Genomic DNA, 20915 nt, shown 5'->3' on the forward strand with positions numbered 1-20915 from the left:
TTCTGGGTTGTTGTTGTAGGCAACATAGTTCTTCCCTTCTGCCTCTCATTTCTCCTACCAGAATTTGTCATAATTGAAAGGAGTTTCTCTTATGACTGTAATTACAAAATGCATTTAGGAGAGAGGCAGGCATGGGACTTGCTTTGTGGAATAAAAGCTGCATTGGCTTCTTTTTTTTGGTTTTGTAATTTCTAGCAAACAACAGTCAGATTTGAACAAGCAGAATCTTTGTCTTATCCCACGTGTCATGCACCTATAGAGAAAAATCACCATGCTAACAACAGAGTGGTTGGGTTTTTTAATATCCCATCTCTTGATAACTGAACAGGTTTGGTTACCAATTGTCACTTGTTGCTCCTGGGCATGGAGTGAGCTACTGCATACTTTCAAATGGCCTCAAATAACTTGCATAGATGTAAACTTACCCTCTATATACTCTGGATTGACTATTTTACTGCTTTTTCTGGAATGAGCACCTATACTTTGTCATACTGGTTTGCACAGAAACTGTCCTATCCCTTGGTATAAGCTTGGCATTATTTCACAACCCTGCAAAGCTAGAAACTCACCTTTCAATGAGAAACACGTTTTCTCGTCGGTACGGAAAATCGCCAAACACGCATGTGAAATTCATGGCGTCCTCCTTAACACGTGGTGAGCATGCAGAGGTAAACTGCAAGGACGTGGCTCGTGTCAGCTCTCACTTACAGCTGAGAGGAGTTAATAACTGCACTGGGGAGAGATGGCAGGGAGGAAGGATGGCTGTTTGTTGGGAGAGGGCATGGGCAATTACAGCTTGCTTCCATACGTTGCAGTTGGCAGCAGGTGTAGGCTGGAGCATGGTGATGCTCCATTTTGGAGATGTTTTTCAGCAGCGTGTTGCTGCACATCACTTAGAAACGTGGCCTGGCAGTTGCAGAACAGAGGATGTGCTGGTCAGGACAACCCCAGCTACATGGCAAGGGGAGAATTTTGTCCGTAATGTTGTATAATGTAGTATACACCCTGCAAATGATGACCATCATCAAGGAAAGCTGTCCCTACAGTCCATCAAAAACTGCAAAGCTAATGATGGGCTGGGCAGATAATCGTGGGAGAGTTAATTGTAAGGTTCGATATGGCATCTTGTCAGCAGAGATAAGTTGTCACGTTTTCCACTTGAGCTGAAACTAAATGATTGTAAAATAAGTTATGAGTGTCCTTGGGCCTGTCTGCCAGAATGATGGCTAAGAATACATTCCTGGCCCATCAGTCTCAAGCAGCCCGCTTGATATTTATGCGAACTGAATGTTATTTTATTCCCCCTCTAGTCATGCTTGTCAGCTTCCCGAGTGAAAAGTGAAACTGCTTCTTTGACTCATACTTCAAGTATTGAAGCTCGGAGAGGCTGCAGATTGTTATTATTATTACTAGTATTATATATTTTTTCGGGTGTGCGTTGAACATTGATGCCCGATTGGGAAGAACTAATGGCTGACATTGAACGCGCGGGATGGCTGCAAAACAGCCCATCCCAACCCAGTGAAACGCGTCTTATGAGTTCCAGTGCCTCTGTCAAAGCTGGTTTAGATGTGGAGTAATGAGGCGCTTGCTTTTTTAATTTGGCGTGCCTTTTTCCTTGCCTTTTTTTTTTTTTTTTTTTTTTTTTAGTATCTAATAGTGCCAGCAGTGGTCGTCTGTTCTCAGGCGTGGTAATTGATACAAAATAAAATGCATTATTTGTATTCAGTCAGGAGTATGAAATTGCATTCAGCGGGCTGAAGCCTGAACTCATTTGCAGTTTTCCGAAGCCGGGCTTTCAGGAGCCCTCTTTTCAATTTGAAGAATACCTTGTCAGGCAAGAGAAGTAGTGGGAAATGGGAAAGCACAGCGTGTAAGCCTAGCGCCTTTTGATTGCTCATATTTTAAACCAGTAGAATGTTAAATAACTTCCATCTTCAAAGGGTGGTCTCTGAAACCGGGAATATGGGGCATTAATACACCAACAATATCAGCTCGGTACCCGTTTACGAGCGACTCGTGTTTCTTTTCTGGTTGAGGGGGAGGGAAAGCTTCGGGCTCTTCGCTTCAGAGCCGTTTGACCCAAGGACAGCAGGTTATTACCTGGAAAGGGCTGCGGATCACAAGGATTTACCATAGGAGGTTAATTCTTCAGCTTTCCAATGCAAGTAGTCGGACTGTACATGTATATGCATCCCCATTTTTCAGAGCTCACAAGCAGGTTTTGTTGGTGCAATTTATAGCCTAGAAATTAGACTAAGCTGCAGTAAGTGTACAGATCTGCGTTAATATTTTTTTAACAAAGATCCTGCTGAAAAATATATTCTGTGGTTTTGCGTCAGGGTGTGGTTTCTTCACCATTTTACGAGTCCAGGGCATCGTGGTTGATGGAGTCACACGTGGCGATGAATGCAGCCCTCGTACGCCTGCCTCAGGGACCAGAGTGCTTCGGCACACTTCTCAGCATCGCGAATATTTGGAAAGGAGCTTTTTGAAAGGCATGGGAGAGGGTGGTAGAGCTGGTTTTTTTCCTGGATTTTTTTTTTTTCCCCTACCCTTGAGCAAAATGGGATAATTCTTTTTAAAGTGAAAGCTGAGAATGAGGCCTGTCCATGTGCTACTTGCCTCATATTTTCTGAGGGGAAAAAGTGAAGTGTTTTGAGAAATTATGTTAGATATGAGCAAGCCTTCCTGGCTGGTGTGCTCTCTGGGATTTTTCCATGATATTTATGAATTTTCTGGTTTTTAGCAAGCAAATGAAAATCAACAAGATATATTTTTGGTGCCACGTGGCAGAACTTGCTGCCACAGCTGGGCCCCTTCCTTGCAGTGCCTGGCTCTGCAGCTGGCCTGTCTCAGCAGAGCAATTTTCATGTCATTGCTGCAAAGGAGGTTTTTTTGTGTCGGGTTTTTTTTCCTTAAGTACCCGACGTATGAAACCTTCTCAAGTCTCAAACTGGAGGTCAATATTTAGGACTAGCAGTAACCACCTTGCATCCGTAGTCATGCCTTTGTATTGCTGGCATCGTCTTTTGTATCTTCTCTCAGTGTCAAGGAGCCAAAAGTATCCGTGTCCCCTTTGCGAAGAACATGCTGAGCACTGGCATGGATTCTCATCAGGGTTTGCCTTCCTCTTCACCTGGAGAGACGGCAAACCCTTGCCAGGATAGATGCATAAGGAAAAGAACAAAAATCCTTAATATAAAGCTTACGTTTGATTTGGTCTCTATTGCCAGGCGATTAGCTACATAATTTATCCCCCACTAATAACTTGCAGCACAACTGTGCTTAGAAGGTAATTAGTAAGTAAACTTTATTAGAAAAAAAACAAAGTAAGTGTTTCTTTGTCAAATAGGCAGTTGTATGGGGACTTAACTACTCAAAACAATCAAAAATTACTTTTTAAATAGTCTTTGGCTTGATATTTTTCGAACATATGAGTTCACTTTCTTAAGTGCAATCCTGGTATTGCATGTAAGTGCAATATGGTATCTAACCAGGGTTCTGGGAACAGCTTCACTTTAAATAATAGCAAGCACTTTAAGTAAAGTGTAGGATGTTATGTTAAATTTTATAATTAAAACCAAAACCAAACCAACAAAATAAAAATGCATTTAGCACTAATCATAGCCAAAAGATTGGTTGCAATTAAACTAAAATCATATTACCAACCTTGGGGAAAAATACTGGATTAAGGTTGCTTGAGTATTTGCTATGCGAAAGGACCCAGATGGAGAGCTAAATTTCAAGTATGTCTTCATTTCCTAGACTTCTGTTAAATATTGCTGTTAGATGTTTCTTGACTGAAAAAGAGAAGAACTACTCAAAGAGAAGGCGTTCACTTATTACCAGCTGTTACATGGACCAGGGAAGAGACTGTGGGTGTCTCCTTAAGAGAGAGGGGCGTCATCGACCTTTAATTTTGGTTGAGCAAGCTAATTGGTGGGAGAGGGGAGAAAATGACTCTGTCATTAGTTCTTAAAATTGTTGCATGTTATGCTACATAGCTAATACAGTGGGAAACTAAACATGATGAACATGGGTTTATTTTTTTTCATTGGGAGCAGATACTGAGTGACCCATTATCACACAATATTAATTGTACCAGGCATGCGCACCTTGTTTTCCCACCTTTATTGCCATTACCACCTTTTCTATGTGTGTCTGTCTCTAATATTAATGAAAGCAGACAGTGTTCAGAGGACATTGGTTTATCTCTGTTCTGTTATGTATTAAAATGTCCTGGCGTTACACGAATTAATTTGAGGATCAGTAAGATCTTTGTAAGAAAGAGCAATTGGAAGTAATAAAGTGATTTCCCATTGGTTTTTGTGCATTCCAGCTGGCCTGCTTCTAAAATTGATGCAGAGTCCTGTTGATTTAATAGGACTTGAATCAGAACTTCAGCCGAGTTGCTATTTTGTACCTTTTTGAAAAAGTAATGGATATTGTTAGGAGACTCTCCTGTAGCCTTTGGAAGTCAATGAGCTCAAGAAGTTAGCTGCTAACAGAAAGCAAGGGATTCTTGGATTCTATATCTTGGATCCTAGCAATCATTAATTTAAATTATACAGTATTTTTTATTTTTCCTTCTTTTTCTTTTTTCCCCCCAAACTGCAGATACCGGGTTAGGAGATTCTGTGTGTTCAAGCCCAAGTATATCCAGTACGACGAGCCCCAAACTCGATCCACCTCCTTCACCTCACGCCAACAGAAAGAAACACCGCAGGAAGAAAAGCACGAGCAATTTCAAAGCTGATGGTATCTCAGGCACAGCTGAAGGTAAGCTTACTCTGTGGTGGAAGTCTGAATTTTGAAAATACCATTCCAAAGAGCATTGTTAAGTACAACTCAACTATGCCATTGGCTTTGCATACAAAAGGTAAAGAGAATTGTACTGAAGTAGAGAAATTAAAGACTGATCTTTTAACGATGAAGCTGAATGATCTGAGGCATCACACAATGGTGAATTTGACTGTCTGAAGCATGTTTGGACCTGATTTTTTTAATAAATAAAAAAGTGTCCCAAGTTAATATGAAGCATCATTAGCCATAAAGGTAAGGTACAGGCATGCTTGTAAGGTTAAAAAGAAAAAGTCAGGTTCACTCAGTAGCCCATACATCACGTTAGAACTTGTGTATTTTTTCAGTATTATTAAATCTCGTGTTATCTCTTCTGCTTAGACACATCCTGAGCTCTAGAATTGCAAACGCTTCTGATGCCTGTTATTGTTTGAATATTCAGCTGCCCATGGAAAGATTGTGTTATTTGAAGATAAAAAGGAAAAGGGGAGAGTTTAAATGTTTGGGTTCTTTTTTAAGAACCAGAAAGCAAAAGCCAAAAAGAACTTCTTTTTTTCTCTTAGTTTAGCTTACTATTTCCACCGCGAGCACTGCTATAGCTGTTCAATGCCCTTCTGAAGGGGTAACAATGTGTACAGTAGCCAGATACGATATAAAACATGCTTGTATCTTTAGAAAAGAAGAAAAGAAACATGCTAGGATTCAACCAAAAGAGCTCCAGAAAAAAGATGAACAAGGGTAGTTGGAAAGCTCAGAAACTGGGGAGTCAACATATAAGGAGAGATGAAAAACGGAGACAATGGAATAACATTGTCGGAAAAGGGGAGTGTTGAGTAAGAAAAAGATGCGGTTGTAAGCATTGGAGAGTAAAAATCAGCTAATTCGGTATCAAAGAGCATTGGAACAAGTTCTGAAAAAAAGATGACAATTGCGGACAGCTGAAGAGACATTAAAAATAGATGTGATAATAGTATACAACTGAGAAGGGGCATGTTAACTACTACTTAGTTATCTGTATTTTCCATTTATTTAATTTCTCAATTGCACTTCTATCACATATGGAATTTATTTCCCCAGCTATCTATACAAATCCTTTTTTAAAAGCCATCAGCTTTTTTTCATAATAGCTCCTGTTGCTTTCTCTTTCCAGTCGTTTAACTATCTTTACTGTTAGTTTCCCCCTAATTTATGGCCTGAAGCCAAATTTTATTTTAACCTTTCGTTTTTAATTTGACATCATCTTTTTTTTTTTAACAAACCCTTTTACAGCACTTGTTTTCGTACCTCAATGGCAAATTATAGAGGGGATTTTTCAGAGCACTCACCATTGGTCCAAGGCTATTTTGTTGAAGTCAATATGAATCAAGACCAGCTGGATATCAAAAGCCTTTGAAAATGTCTTTCTAAGTAGTTAATACATGTATGTTTTCTTTCTCCTGGGCAGATTATTTTCACAAGTCACTGGAGCTGGAGCCTGTGTGGTCCCAGTCTGTGGGTGCAGACTTCTGACCCGCAGCAAGCAATGGGGGATTTGCAGTTGTGCATCTTGCCTCTGAAATCCCTGCTCTGATTGGAGTGGGGGGAATACGTGCTCCTTCATCCTTCTCTGTTTTCTCTTGCTCTTCTCCTTGTCTTCCAGCATCATAACATGCTAATCTGAAATCCTTTTGCAATAGCTTTACAAAACTGTCCTCTTTCGTATACATGGGATAAATACGCTTCCAGAAGGGCAAGAACTGGCTGGCTAGCAGCACCAAGTGATACAAAAGGAGCCTTAAAAGTAGCAGTGAGTGCTGACACCTGCTTTTACAGGTGTAAAAACATTACATTAGCCCTACATTAGCCCATCAGCTTTCTTTGACCTGCCTCTTCTTACATGTCTTCCGAGATGGGCACTCTTTTCTGGCTCGGGGCTCACAGTTGTCTGTTGTGGGTGGGCCACAGTGCTTGCTAAATTATTTATTTTTATAACATCTCTTTTAAAGCACAACCCAGTGAAAAACAGAGATTGGCCACAAGAACAGAATTGCAACTTTTTACACAGCATTCTTGCCATGTGTGAGAGGAACTCGGGGCATCCTTCAGCAGATAACGAATCTTACTGGCCCTTGAATCCGTAGCAAGGTTGGGAGGAGATCCCTGACAGTTAGGACAGTCAGCCTCGTCTGTCAGCGGTAGCTGAAGGAGAAAGCAGTGAAGTGTGCTCGAGTTCCCTGTGCTTTTAGAAGAAGGACATCTCAGAAAAATCAATAATGATTGTAGATTCCCATGAAGTACTTTCTAGAAAGACTTAAGAAAGGGTGGGGGTTGCTTTTTTCCAGATCCTGGCATGTGGGCACTTGCAACCTTTGTCTGTATTTTCTGGTACTCACGTTGGTGCAAGCCAAAAGGCACGTTTGGTATGCTTTATGGTTGAGCAGACAGGTAACGTTCATCTCTCTGAGCTTGCTGTGATGCTGAATGATGGCAGTAACTCCGGTCCTGGGCCAACCTATGTCACAAGCCAGCTGGTGGCGGGCGGGGGCTGTCTGATATGCTTTGGGCTGTTACAGGTTTTTCTCCATGTCACAGGATGTAGCGTTTTCAAGTCTGCATTGTGATTCAAAGCAGTTTTCAGTTCAGTAATTCAGCCTTTTCTCCGGAAAAGGCTTATTTCCCTGTTCTCCAATGCTTGGCTACAAATCTGTCCAATGACCTAAAAGATTTCCTTTTTAATTTTTCTTCCTCCACACTTGCAGTAAGCATAGATTTAAACCCTCAGAGGTCTTCATCTGGGTTACTGCAGTTTTGAAGACCACAAATCCGAATTAAACAGTAAAAGGAAGATGTTCTGAGATGCATGCTTTGCCTTGGCAACTTTGATCAAGTGTTTGAGATACGGCAGGTGACTTATTGAACACAGGGTACAGAATACTGTGGTGGTAATCGTGGGAGAACCATATCTTCCCTCCTTCTAGAAATCCTGAGTTCACTGTGAAAAGGAGGAGGAGGATCCTCCTGCAGTAGCTATTCTCAGACAGTTACAATAGATCAGAGTTAAATGATTTGGGTAATTCTAGATTTTATGTTGCCTTCCTTTGGGTCCAGGCACGTTTCAAGTGTCAGCTTTCAAACAGAAATTCCGGGTTCCTTCATTTTTGTCTGTAGTAAAGCTTAGGTGTTCAATGAGGTTTAAATCTGGTCTTCAGCAAACTCTACCATTTTTACTGCACTTTGCTGTCTTCTTTTCTCCTTGAACGTGCCTGCTTTGATCACTGACCTCTGCCCAAGTATTCAGATATCACGATGATGGACACTAGTGAGCCCAGGGTGATTCACTAATTCCAAGGACTGATGCTCATCTCTTTTATGCCTGTCCATAAAGGTCATGCTGATTCTTCTTTCTCCACACTATCTGCACATGCACAGCCCTCTCTTTCTGGGATTGATTCTTTCATCTTACTTGGTTTGTCTTTCTACAGGTTTTCTGAGACAATGGTTGCAGCAACAAAAATACTAAAGCAACTGTGCTGCAGTTGGATGAAAATTAAAATTCAGTTCCTATTTTGGAAGATCAGATTCTTGTGAAATTTTTCCAGTGCAATGAAACCCAGAGACAAGTTTTTTAGTTCTCTACATAGAACTTGTCACTGAAAAAATTTCTCAGTGTTTTTGAGGGTAACAGCAGGAATGCTTACATTAGGCAAGATGCCAGCAACCAGCAGTGTTTTTCCTACCATGCTGTCTAAACTTGCTCAGAGCAGGATTATACGGTGCTGTGTTTCAAAGAGGAATAGCTGCTCAGAGCCTGGTCTGTTTTGGTACCCTTGTGCTGCTGCAGTTACTGGAATAGCTAGTGATAATAGGAGGGTTTTTCAGCTTGAAAACAAGTAGAAAAATTAAAAAGCTTTCTTGGAAATACTCTTCACAGAAAGACCTTTCCCAATGTTTATTTTTCTTACTCTTGTTAGGCAGTTTTAAAACTTCATGGCTACGCCAGCTTGAACCTGCCTGCCCTCAATCCATCTCTGAGATTTTAGGAGCTATAGAAAGCCCAAGATATGGCCATATTTCAGCATCAAATCTAGGTCATCCATGCTCTGCAAGTGCTTCATTGACTAAGAGCTCTGGCCAACAGGGCCAACGTTGCTGTCTGCTGTAGGGCCAGTCTGATTGTGTCCAGGTAGATGGGTGAATCCACTCCTTCAGTCAGGGAGACGCAAGGCAGCTGCAGGCAGAGCACTGTTAATTTATCTTCTCTCTCAGCAGCATAGGCAAAACAAGCATAGCTCTGTGTTCCCATTCACGCAGATAGAGCTGAGAAACAGGAATTGATCAGAGAGTAGTAAATGTGATTAGCTACTTGGTAGACTTTCCAAACTCTGTGTTTTCTCTGTAAATCCATGTTCTACGTTCTTCTTCATTGCTGGTTTCTAAAGAACTTTTGAAGGACAAGGAAGGACCTTTTATGTTTCTTTTTAGAACTGTTTTCTTAACACAAAGATACTTGTTCTCTGCCCCTTGTAAAGTCAGTGCTTTTCCCTGTGCTTTTCTGATCTATGCAGTCTAGCCCCCAACTCTAGCTGTACGCTTTCTGGCTTGTAGCTAAGGATTAACCCCAGTTTACTGAGAAATTGTATTTTTCTTATTTTCCTGGGGTGAACTGGTAAAGGTCTTTCAAAAGCTTGTGTTCTTCACATGCATGTTTTATAATACTGAAGTCATTCTTCTGAATCTCAGGGAGCGTTGAAGATGAGCTATAGTGAAGTTTGAAATGAAAATACGTTCATTTGTTTTCTGTGGATGGAAAAACAGGGTTTAGTCAGACTTCTCATTCGTTCTTTTAGGAATAAGCAAAAATTTCACTGCTTTCAGTCTGGTTTCTCAGCTGCGTAGGGACTTGAATCCAGGAGTGTGGGACAAGGTACAAAAAGCCAAGGGAGGTGCCAGTTTATTCCAAAGACTTCTTGGCCCCTTTCAGCCATCCCAAGACCAGAATGACATAGCAAATTAGGGAAATGCAGTTCTTACACAGACTCCAGAGAGCAATGCTAACAGCTGAAAATTTGATACTTTGTGTAAATTGGAAGCAATATAGCTGTTAACTGAAATGCAGTATATGATGCATGAAAATGCGTGCATTTTACCTGCAGCTTCTCACCCTAAGCTTTCCTTAGCATCCCCGTGATTTACCTGCTGGCATTAGGTGCTGAAATGATTTAAACATGCTTGGCTGTGTACATGGCTCTGTGCATAGTCTTCTCCAGACAATTTTAACATACGTTTCCTTAGGTGCATAGTTCTAGTAAGTATGCTGTGGCCAGACTGAACTAAAAAAAAAAAGGAAATGTCTCTAACCATGTATATAAAAAAAATCTAAAAGTTAATTGGGAATTTTGGAAATTTAATGGAAACGCATCTGAGACCTGTTTAATGAAACAGATGCAAACAATGAGCTATAGTGTTTGTGGGAGAGTAGATTCTTCATTTGAGAGATGGACTTGACATTGTTAATGCTAATGCTTATTTGTAATACATTAAATTAAGCACCATGATAAAGGAATATATTTTTACTTGGTGCTCTTTTTAAAAATTTTTTTTTTGGCTTTTTATGGTCTGGAAGAAACCTTCTGACATTGTCAGAGGACAGCATGTTCAGAAACCTTTCCAGCACAAAAAGTCACAGCATCGTCACTCCCTTTTCTCTGCACAGAAGATGTGAAATCTAATATCTTGACCTGCAGCTGCAGCAAGGACAAAACTACTCACCTATTAAAAGAGTTTGTAACCTTTGGAATCAAATCTATTAGATGTCACAATCCCTGTATGGGTTGTGTTGCTTGAAGTAATGCACAGAACTAAGCTGCCACCAAAACTTCTTCAAGTAAAAGCTCTTTCCAGTCCGTTATAGGATAATTAAGTATATTACTGTGGTTGTACAGGCAAACAGATGTTGCCCATGTAGGAACTCCACAGAAGTTGTTCCTGGTAATCTTGTCATCCTAGTTATTTTACCTAGTCCCTATAAATCAACTGTCAGTATTTACAACCTACTGTGTAGTAGGAGTAGATATGGAGGCGTTATTGGAAAAGTATTTTTTATTTCAGTAAGAAGGCAGGTTTTTGATACTATGAGATGGGTGAACATGAGAAAATGAAATAAAGCACTAGTGCTGGCATTAGGGAAGAGTTTTCATCATATTCCCGTGGCCTATGTGTGTACATACCAGAGTTAATTTAACCTAATTCATTTAGAAGCTGTTCATCCATCTAGCCCCATGCCAGCTGCAAAGCCCATCCCAGCACCCTACCTGTGTGTGTAGCGTGCACTGGGACGCTGCTGCTGCCACGATGCATGTGGGGGCTGAGCCACGCTAGCTTGGGGCAGGGGGTTCCCCACATGTGGTAAAGCAATAACGTAAAGTCTGGGGATAAATCAGTTAATTATAACTGCAAAAAAAAAAAAATTGGCCATGGACATAAGGAACAACTGGTTTCCCCTGCTGATTTATCCCCAGACTTTACGTTATTGCTTTACAACACATGGGGAACCCACTGACCCAAGCTAGCATGCTCAGCCACCGCTTGCGTTGCGGCAGAAGCAGTGTCCCAGTGATAAAAATTATGAGAGATATCTTAATAAGCTTTTTCCCCTCTAAAAAAAAAAAAAAAAAAAAAAAAAATTTAAAACCCAAATGCAGACCCGTGTCATACAGAAGAGGAGTGTGTTTCCATCCTGTTGTGCAGTATTTCTGTGCATCTTGTGATGGATAGTTTAGTGAGAGCAGGTTTTGTTTCTATTTCTGGTCTCTTAAGTGCCTCAAGTTTTAGAAAGTAAATGTTCCATAGTTCTAAAAAATGTTGTGCAGTATTTAACGTGAGATTGGTACAAAAGTGACGTTCTGACTGCAATGTTGAATGAAGAAAAGAAGCATTTATTTGGAAGGGTTTGCATTATAAACAGATAGCCAGGAAGGTGTGTGTTTGGGGGTTTTTTTAATAGTTTTGTAATTCATTTAGGGTTACTGCTGAATTCTGTTCATGTACAATTTGTTGATCATAGTGTCATTTGTGTAGTCCTCTTGTGCATTAAATGTGTCAGAAATTTCAGCAAATAGCATTTTGCTGGATTTCATACTGCACACACAAAAATACCCCAAGTTCTGCTTTGCTAATCTTCAATCGACCTAGAGTTTAACAAGCTTGGTTTTAATAAGATTTTAGGAGTGTGGTTGATAAGTATATGCATCCTTATTTTGTGGATTATTGCGGAAGAGTTGTAGGCCTTTCCTGATCCAACTATTCTCTGCTCTAGCTGCTTTGTAGGTAAAAATTTCTTAAAAAAACCCAAACAAACAAAACCAGATCTTAGTTGGCATTAAAAATGAAACAAAAATGAGCAAAATATCTAGCTGTATTTTTTCTGTCTGCACGAGAATGTAAAAAAAAAAAATCAACAGTATGTGACCATGTTTGTTGTCTAATGCCAAATGCTTGTTTTGATTTAAGCGTACTGCAAGTGTCTCAGAGGTTATCCACCTATTCAGTGTCAAAACACTCTTTGGTTGTAATTCCACTGATCATCAGTAACTTCATTCGCTGCTTCGTAGGAGATACAGTACTGGCCGATTGCTGTACACCTGAGAAACAGGAGGGCAGAAATTAATAAAATCTAGACCGAATCTTCAGAGACTTACTTTCAACCACGGCATAAAGGTCACTTGTTGGGAAACCTTCAGCCTCAGTCGTCACAGCCTATCTGACATGAAAGGTTTGCTGCTGAAAGGTATTTATGTTGATGCTGAGGAGTGAAAGACAAGGGAGGTGAAGCTCATCTATTGTTTTAACCTACTTCATTGCAGGCTAAACAAGTTGAAAGATTCCTTCTTCTCTTTAAAACCACTGTTAGCTCAGGGTCGGAAGAGGCTGCTGGTTCTGCCTACATGGTTGAAAGGAAAAGCATTGCAGAGGTGGTCAGGAGGAAAGGAGATTCTGGAAAGGATGAGTTCCAGGATGAATTGGTGGTGGTTGTACACGCCAGCACATCTGGATAGCTAGAGAAAGATACCACTTTTTTTTTTCCTACATTTCTCTGAAAAGCAGTCCCACTCTTAGTACATTAAGTGCTCTGCATTGTGACTGCAGAAGGGTATGCTGTGTATCCTTAGTACAAGTGCTGCACTGTGATTTGGCCTGATTTTTTGGAAAAGGAGGAAGTTTTAAGTAGCTTTGTAATTGAATGAAAACAAGTGACACCTTAGCGTTTTACTGGCTTCAGGTAATTAGTGTCCTTAGGACTATGCTGTCAGCCTGAGACAGAGACCTTAATTATGAAAAAGGTTCCTGATGTTCACAAGATGATGTTTACGAGATAGCAAGAAGTACTTGTAAGATATTAATCCTGCTAGAGAAGTTAGTTCCGTTTTGTTACTTAAGTAAGAGTGTCTACTTTAAAAGTTCCTTGCCAGTTTTTCCAGAGCCTAAGACTGTGCAATTTCATTATGAATCTATATACCTAAATAAGAATATCTTAAAAATAAAATGAGATTACTATGTATTATAAAGCTATAGTAAATGAAAAGTCTAAAATAAGGTCATTTTGTTAAGTATAACTTAGTTCTGTTCACCACATAACCGAACTCTTGAGTCAAGGTGTCACAATTTAAATGAACAGGCTATTCTGGTGTAGAAGGAAGACTTAGTTTTTGAAGGATGCCTTGTCCTCAGCTTTCTGTGTAGTTGGACTCATCAGCTTATTGGAACTGCACTACAGATGTACCTTGGGAAGAAGCTGCCTTTAAAGAGTGGAAGTCCTAAGTAATTCCTTTCAGAAGACCTTAAGCAGCTAAAACAGAAGCACTAGATTAGACAAATATGAAGAAGAAGAAGAATCCGTGAGGGTCTCTTAAAGATTACAACCTCTCCCAGGAAGTCCCCCAACCATGGACTGTTCTGGAAGGTATAGCAGGGTACATGTTGCTGTATCTGTTGCTGTTCTGCTTTTGGTAGGCATCTCCCACTAGTTGCTGATGAAAGCATAGCAGGCTAGGTGGACCTCATGCCCCAACCTGTTGTGGCTGTTCGTATTCTCTGCTTCTCTACAGCATGCCTTGTTAAATTGATGTTTGCTTAGGAGGCGCAGGGCAATTTTGAGGGGAGGGTTGATGGGATGCCAGCTGATTACAGGCATGCTTTTTTTATTCATAATATGGAACGTGAAATTAATGACAATGGCTTGATTGTGGAGGTTTGCCATGTATAGCTCAAACCTGGAATTCAAGGGGGAATGTGTCAATAGGTCTGATCTACCTTAGGGTTATAAAACATGCTCTTGGCATTATGCTAAAAAGAACTTGTAATCAAGAGGTACACACTAGTCTTTTTTTTTTTTTTTTTTTTTTAGAACCCTACATTTTAGTCATTATGGGTAAGCCCTGCAGAATATATGCTGCTACTCAATGAATTCTTAGGGCTAAGAACCAGTCTGAGCATAGTATTGGAAAATACTCCTTGTGTAATCAGCGTCCTTGCTCCAGGTCTGAAGAACCTGAATGGGCAGTGAAACCACATCTGCCTTTAAATCCAGGTGTAACAAGTGATGATCTTTCCCAGATGCACAGCTTTACTGGTCATCTCCCCTCTGTGCTCCAAATAAAGGTATTCCAGGCATGGCATCTAGCAAGAGAGATGTAGAAAGTCTCATTTGATAAAGTCTGTGAATTTAGGTGTACCTAATGCTGTCTGCTTACAGGGAAGTGAGAGTGAAGCTGACATTTCCAGCTGATTCCAATTCAAGAGTCTGTATACACAGGATTTGCCCAGCATCAGGAGTCTGACACTCTCTTTTGTATCTGGTAGGCATTACAGGTTTGGGGAATTTGTTAGTTTTACTGCACACGGATAAACTCTTCACATTTTTGCAGTTGCAGCCAAATACTTCCTCCCTTCCCTTTTAATGCTGGTGGGATTTTTTCTTTTGCAGCTTCTTTAGACTTTAGGATTTAATAACAACTTATAGATCAAGAAATACTTTCGCCCTTTCCATTTTGGTTCTTTGTCAAAATGTTTGTGACACCTTTTTTAAAGCAGGTCCAAACCAAAACTGAGGAAGGTAGCAGTGCATATGAATAATTTTACTGAATAAGTTGTTGAATATGCGTATATTTTTCCCAGGAATTTTTCTTTAAGAAAAGCGGGCAAAGTGCAAAAGCCTGAGCAATTTAAAGTTGTTTTTCTTGAAGAGCTGGTGATTCTTCTCTCCTCTCTTCTCATCTTCCCTTTGTGATTTTGGTTCTTCCAAAGGTACCTATTAATGCTGAGATTGATAGACTGATGGTTTTAAGTGTTGTGTCTTATTTCTGTATGCTAATGGATGTTAGTCTTGTCATGCGATGATTTTCAAAGGGTAGGTCGGGGTGAACTGGGTATGGTGTTTCAACCTTTTCCTGGACCACAAGTTGCAATATCAGCAACATATGCATTGGCCAGTGCTATGCAACTCTGGTTCTTGCTTGGTGATAGAGCCCGTGAGAGTCTGTGTTAGTGCAGCATGACATGCTGTGAAGTGTGGAGCTGGACATCCTCATCTTGCCCTGAGGAGGAGTCTCCAAATGGTATGTGTTTGAAAGGGTGACCAACTAGTATGAGAAGAGGGTGGCATTCTTGATACTGAAATGCCAGGTGGAGAGAACCATGGTATGGGATTTAATCTTCCATAGGTGTAGGTGCCGTAGGTGTAGGTGGGCGTTCTTAACTAGGCTGACTTTTCCTTCCCCTTAAGCAGTAGGCTCTTGTCCGATCATAGGAGCCTTCTCCATTTGAAAAATGCAGCTCTGGAGCAATTGCAGTTTTGATGCTCTGTGGTATTGATGTCGGGCATTTACAAGACAACCGCATAACAGTAATGTAGACCTCTTTTTATTTCCAACTCCTGACCAGTCAGTCATTTCAAACCTGTGTTGTTTTGCCAAGTTTTAATCAAATAGTTGCCTTAAATTAGCTGTCAAATTCAGTGAGCAGATACTTGGTATCTTTCCATCTGAAGTCTCTACTGCAGATACACGTGCCGTGCATGAGATTTCAGTGCTGAGCTTGCTGCATGTTTGTTTTATACCCTGTGCTTTAATCTCCTGTTTTCAATCCCTCCACCTTTCTCTTTACAGATAGGTTACTTGTGATAGATGTTATGCATTATATGTAGTGTGCAACGCCAGTGAAAGGAGTAGGTAAAAAGAAAACTTGAACAGGCCTCATCATTGACATTTTCCACCACTTCCCCCACTCCAAAAAAAAAAAAAAAAGAAATTAATAAAGGTTTCTTTTGTGAGCACGAGATGGAGAAAATTGGCCATTTGTCTGTGAGGTAATAGGCTTTGGTATAATATGAAAATCTATCAAATGATTAAATTCAATGACATTAAATCACAATTCATGAAAGGAGAATACTGCACAGTTTAATTCTATTTAATTTTTGAGGGGAAAAAAAGCCAAAAAAAAATGTTTGAGTTTCTCTTAAGCTGATTTCTCTGTGCTCTTTCTTAAAAGTGCCTTTCTAGTTGCCACACAGTGATGTGATCATTATCTGTCACCTCGTCGCCTTGCTGCCTCAACATGCAGTAAAATACAAAAAAAAAAAGAGGGAGAGGAAAAAAAAAAGACCAGAGGAGCTTGTGAAGTATGACTTCCTATCCCAAGACTCATTGCCTGCGATTCGTACCGCTTGACAGTAATGATCTTATTACAGTACTCTGGACCTTGAAGAGATTTCATGAGGAGAGCGAAAGGACGTGCCTCCATGTAATCAAGTGGCGCTGAATATTCCACGCGTTTTTGATCACACACTGATTGGGCACAGTTTTAGCCCATCTTCTAGTCAATTATGCATGGCCCCTCGTGCTCCTGTGATAGTCAGAAACATTGATAGCTGTTGTCTGGGGGGGCTGGCAGTCAGCCAGGGGTTTGAAGTGCAGTCATTCTGGGAGAAGTGCTTTTTAGTTGGAATTGATTACCTTTCTTTAGGTTTTTGCTTAATGGCAAAACTGTATTGGAGAGGGCTTCAGGTGAAAAATGGACGTATTAGCCATTTAGAGTAGCTGAACTCCTAGTCAATTTTTAGCTTTCCCCTGTTTCCATCTAATTTATATTTAATGATGTAACGTTTGATAATATTTAAGATATTTCATTTTCAGTTGCTGCTGAGCACACATGTTGAGCACATGTTAAATTACAGCATATCAATTTTCAGGTTTTCAACATTAATCCAGTTTAACCTTCAGGCTGCAAGAACATGTCTTTTTTGGCACCTGTTCCAGTAAGCGTTCGGTTTATCTGCAAGTGGTATGAAGATGATGTTACCAAGCAGAGCGAGTGCTGTTTTCATCCCATAATGAGGATAAATCTGCGTGCTTTAAAAGAAGCAAAGGGTTGGTAGCTGGGTCCTTAGTTTAGATTCTCTTGTCTCAGAGGCTGATTAGGCTTCTGTTAATTTCTTGCCTATAAAAATGTCACATCTTTCTTAATTCAGATTCCTCCTAAAATGAGAAGGAAATCATTAAAGGCACACATATTGAACTCGAAGCTCCATATAAGAAAATATTTAATCATAGGCGATGCTTCTTGTTCCAGTACCACCAATCTCGTTTCTCACATTTGAATATCCTACAATATATAATTTTTGGATGCATGTGTAGTTTGGAGAGATGGGAGGAGGACTTTATAATAGGCTGAAGTACAATGTTGTACTAGCCATGTGTCAAATGAAGAGCTTATGTTTCCCCTGCTTGGAATATGCTGTGACTGGCAGTGAAAAGATGCAGTCAAAATACTCTGGTAGCACCCCAGATTTTTATTTCCTCTGGTCAGTATAATCCTGCTCTACCTGCCTACTGCTGGCTGAAATAATAAAGCAGTCCTGCAAAAAGACATGGCAGGCTCTCAGCCTTTTCTGAAGGCATTTCTGCCACTAAATGTCTCCCTTGTGGGACTGCTTCCTTCCGAGGTCCAACAGAATTTACAAGGTTGCTTAAACAGGCAAAATCTGAACAAAAGCTCAGTTGCTCCTTAAACTTGCAAGTGAAACCTTCCTTATGGACCCTGCCCTTCTTCTACTGCTTCCCTTTTAATTGGATTGGGGGGGAGTGGGGAGGGCTCGTTCCTAAAACTAATCCCATGCTGGCCGGTCCTACCACTTAAAAAGCAGCTTTATTTTTTTTTAATTTCTTCTGTTCTTTAAGATCAGTTCTCACTTCCCATATAGGAGCCAAACCAGAAGTAAGAGCAAAAAAAATAGGCAGTCTTGGTGGGTTTTTGCTCTTTGAAACAGAGCTGTTGGGTTTTCTTCCAATGATTTCAGGTTCAGCTATTGTCTGAAATTCCATATCCTAGTGTGGGGGGATTTACGTGTTTTATTTTGTAGTAATGTTTTATTACTTCTAGGCAGCCCACAAGAGCTATGGGAATCTTTTTTTTCCTTCTCCTTTGGAAGAGAAACTTCTCTAAATCTGTATATTTGCTGACCTGTGTGTGCTTGATCCCTGTGCCAGCAGCCAGGATTGCTGTGTGCTCTTCAGCCTTCTGCTGCTCGCACTGAGACATGAGTTTTTCAGGCTGGGGGCCTTGGTGGTGCTTGCTTGGTGAGGTTTTGAACCAAGCCTTTAGTGCCCAAGTTGTAATAAACCAGAAGGCCCATGATCAGCTCCAAATTTTCCATATTTGTCTCCATCAAGGAGGTAAAGGCCTTAGAAAGGTAAACTTTTAAGGGGGAGAAATTGTACATCTTTGGCTCTGTTGATTTTATTTGAGTGGTGGACTCAGTTGTTTGAGCCTGCTACCAACTCCATCTATGGGAGTATGTGCTTTCCCTGAAGGATTATTTATCTAAAGGCTGGGAGGAGACGGTGATGGAACAGATGCCTTAGTAGCAGAAGATATCTTGCAAGCATCTCATAACATATTTAACAGCATGATGTATGCAGTGACATCAACAACTCCTGTGAGGCTCCGACATATCATGGCAAGTTTCCCATTTGAATGGGATGCTGAAATGTGGGAAATATCTGTGTGTTTTTTTAAAAAAAAAGGTTTGATAGAGTAAGATTCTCACCTGGTAGGCTCCGGTTTCCAGAGTACATCCGAGAAGAGGTTGTTTGGCACTTGTCAGCTTCTGCTGCCACACGTGTCGTCTTCATTGGGATTTTCAAACTGATACGGTATTGACTTGACTTTGACTTCCTTTGCGCCTCCTTCCCCAGTGCTTTGAATCTGTCTTTTTAATCTGGGGAGGAAGTGCTGCAGTTTGTGGTGATGGATTACAAAGCTAGGCTGGAGTATTTCTGACTCTGCTTCATTTGACAAGGAATTGGCAGCTCCCTCGAAGACTGTTTCAGCTCCCTTTTATTTCTCTTTTCCCAAGCTCCTCCTTTTGGTTCTTCAGTGGCTTTGTGCACGGTGTGCAATTATCGTGCAAGCTAGTATTTCGAGGAAGAAAAAAAAAAAAGGACATTTTAGTTTTTAAATCATCATTTGAAAATTGTTAGTGATGGTGACTGGTTTGTGATTGTCATAAATGCCAGTGCTTTTCAGCCAAGGTAATACTTTGTAGTGGTAAACAAAACACCAAAGTGATCTAGTCCATTTCCAGACAACTTGAATGCTTTAACCAACATATTTATACATAAAAGTACAGTTCATGATTTACTTAACCTTAAAATTGGAAGCAATCTTATTACACTGGGCTTAATATCATCATTGTCGCGCACATAATTACTTTTTGGTTGGATGGCTGCCAGTCAGTGGGCTGTGAATGGTCAGTTATAAATAACTTTTTTTTTTGAAAATGCAATTCAAATTTTATGGTGAGACATGCTGTTTATCACATGAATGTCGCAGCAGTCTGAGCTTAGAAAGGTGGATATAGTGAAGAAAATCATACAATGCTTACCCCGTGACTAATATACGTCTTTCTGCTCGTTACTGATTTTTTAAAATATTTCTGCAGTCTCTGGAGATGTCTCACAGCCAGTAGTGTTAATTGAATGATAACTTTTTTTTCCTTGGTACTCTTTATTTGGATCTTGTTTGGTTAAGGGATACACTGACTTTCAAATTATTAAAAGTATTTTGAATATGAAGTGATCAAACATTTTCCATTTCCAGTGACTCGTTACCTTGGGCTCACAGTGCATTCTTGTCACGTGTCATCTGCAGTTGCAGAGGAACGTGGGTGGGTATTTCTAATATGATTTTACACAACTGGAAGAATCAGCCATCACCTGTAAGATGGGCTGGGAAATTTTACATGCTGATTTGCACATTCCAACTTCAGCTGCAAGTTATTGACTTCAGTATGTCAAGGGGAAATATTCTGCATGTGGACTTGACATTTCAGCATCTTGTGTGATGTAACCCAGCCACATAAGGGACGTGGCCTATAGCTCGGGGTACATTACTGTCTGCCCATAGTGAAATGGCATCCTGATAGATCTCTGTAGCGATAACCTCAGCTTTCTCCTCCGTGCAGGTACTAAACGTGTCTTACCAGTCCAAGCTTAGTGCAGCCTGGATGTACATCCAGCATTTGGACCAGAACGGTGTCTGCAGAAGTTTCATTTTGCTTGTGCTGGTGCTCATTTAATATTCCTTTTTCCTCTAAATGAACAATATATAAAGGGGGCTTATAAGAAAGATGGAGAAAGACTTTTTACCAGGGCCTGTAGTGACAGGACAAGGGACAGTGGTTTTAAACTGAAAGAGGGGAGATTTAGATTGGATACAAGGAACAAATTCTTTACGATGAGGGTGGTGAGACACTGGAACAGGTTGCCCAGAGAAGGTGTGGATGCCCCATCACTGGAGGTGTTCAAGGTCAGGTTGGATGGGGCTAGTGGAAGCTGTCCCTGCCCATGGCAGGGGGGTTGGACTAGATGAACTTTGAAGGTCCCTTCCAACGCAAACCATTCTGTGATTCTGAGTCTCAGCATACTGCAGGAAAATTCATGAAACTTTGCTCTTTTGGCCATTTCCATCACTTCTGTTTCCACTACCATTTTGTCTTTGACCCCATCTGTATCCTTTCAAACTTCTTTGCAAGAAGGGGTTGCTGGAGAGTTCCCTGTACCATGTAGCTCAGCCCAAAG

The 20915-nt window shown here is 40.5% G+C and overlaps 1 protein-coding gene across 8 annotated transcripts in view; it reads left to right on the top strand.

Annotated features, from left to right (window-relative positions):
• Positions 1–20915, top strand: part of AGAP1 (ArfGAP with GTPase domain, ankyrin repeat and PH domain 1) — a 392763-nt gene that overhangs the window by 296517 nt on the left and 75331 nt on the right. For all 8 annotated transcript variants that reach the window (XM_076342039.1, XM_076342040.1, XM_076342041.1 and 5 more), the window contains one exon: positions 4621–4782. In XM_076342039.1, coding sequence (XP_076198154.1) covers positions 4621–4782 — 162 coding nt within the window. The remainder of the gene's footprint in view (positions 1–4620; positions 4783–20915) is intronic.

The sequence above is a fragment of the Aptenodytes patagonicus genome, chromosome 6, assembly GCF_965638725.1.
Source record: "Aptenodytes patagonicus chromosome 6, bAptPat1.pri.cur, whole genome shotgun sequence".
Classification (NCBI taxonomy): domain Eukaryota; kingdom Metazoa; phylum Chordata; class Aves; order Sphenisciformes; family Spheniscidae; genus Aptenodytes; species Aptenodytes patagonicus.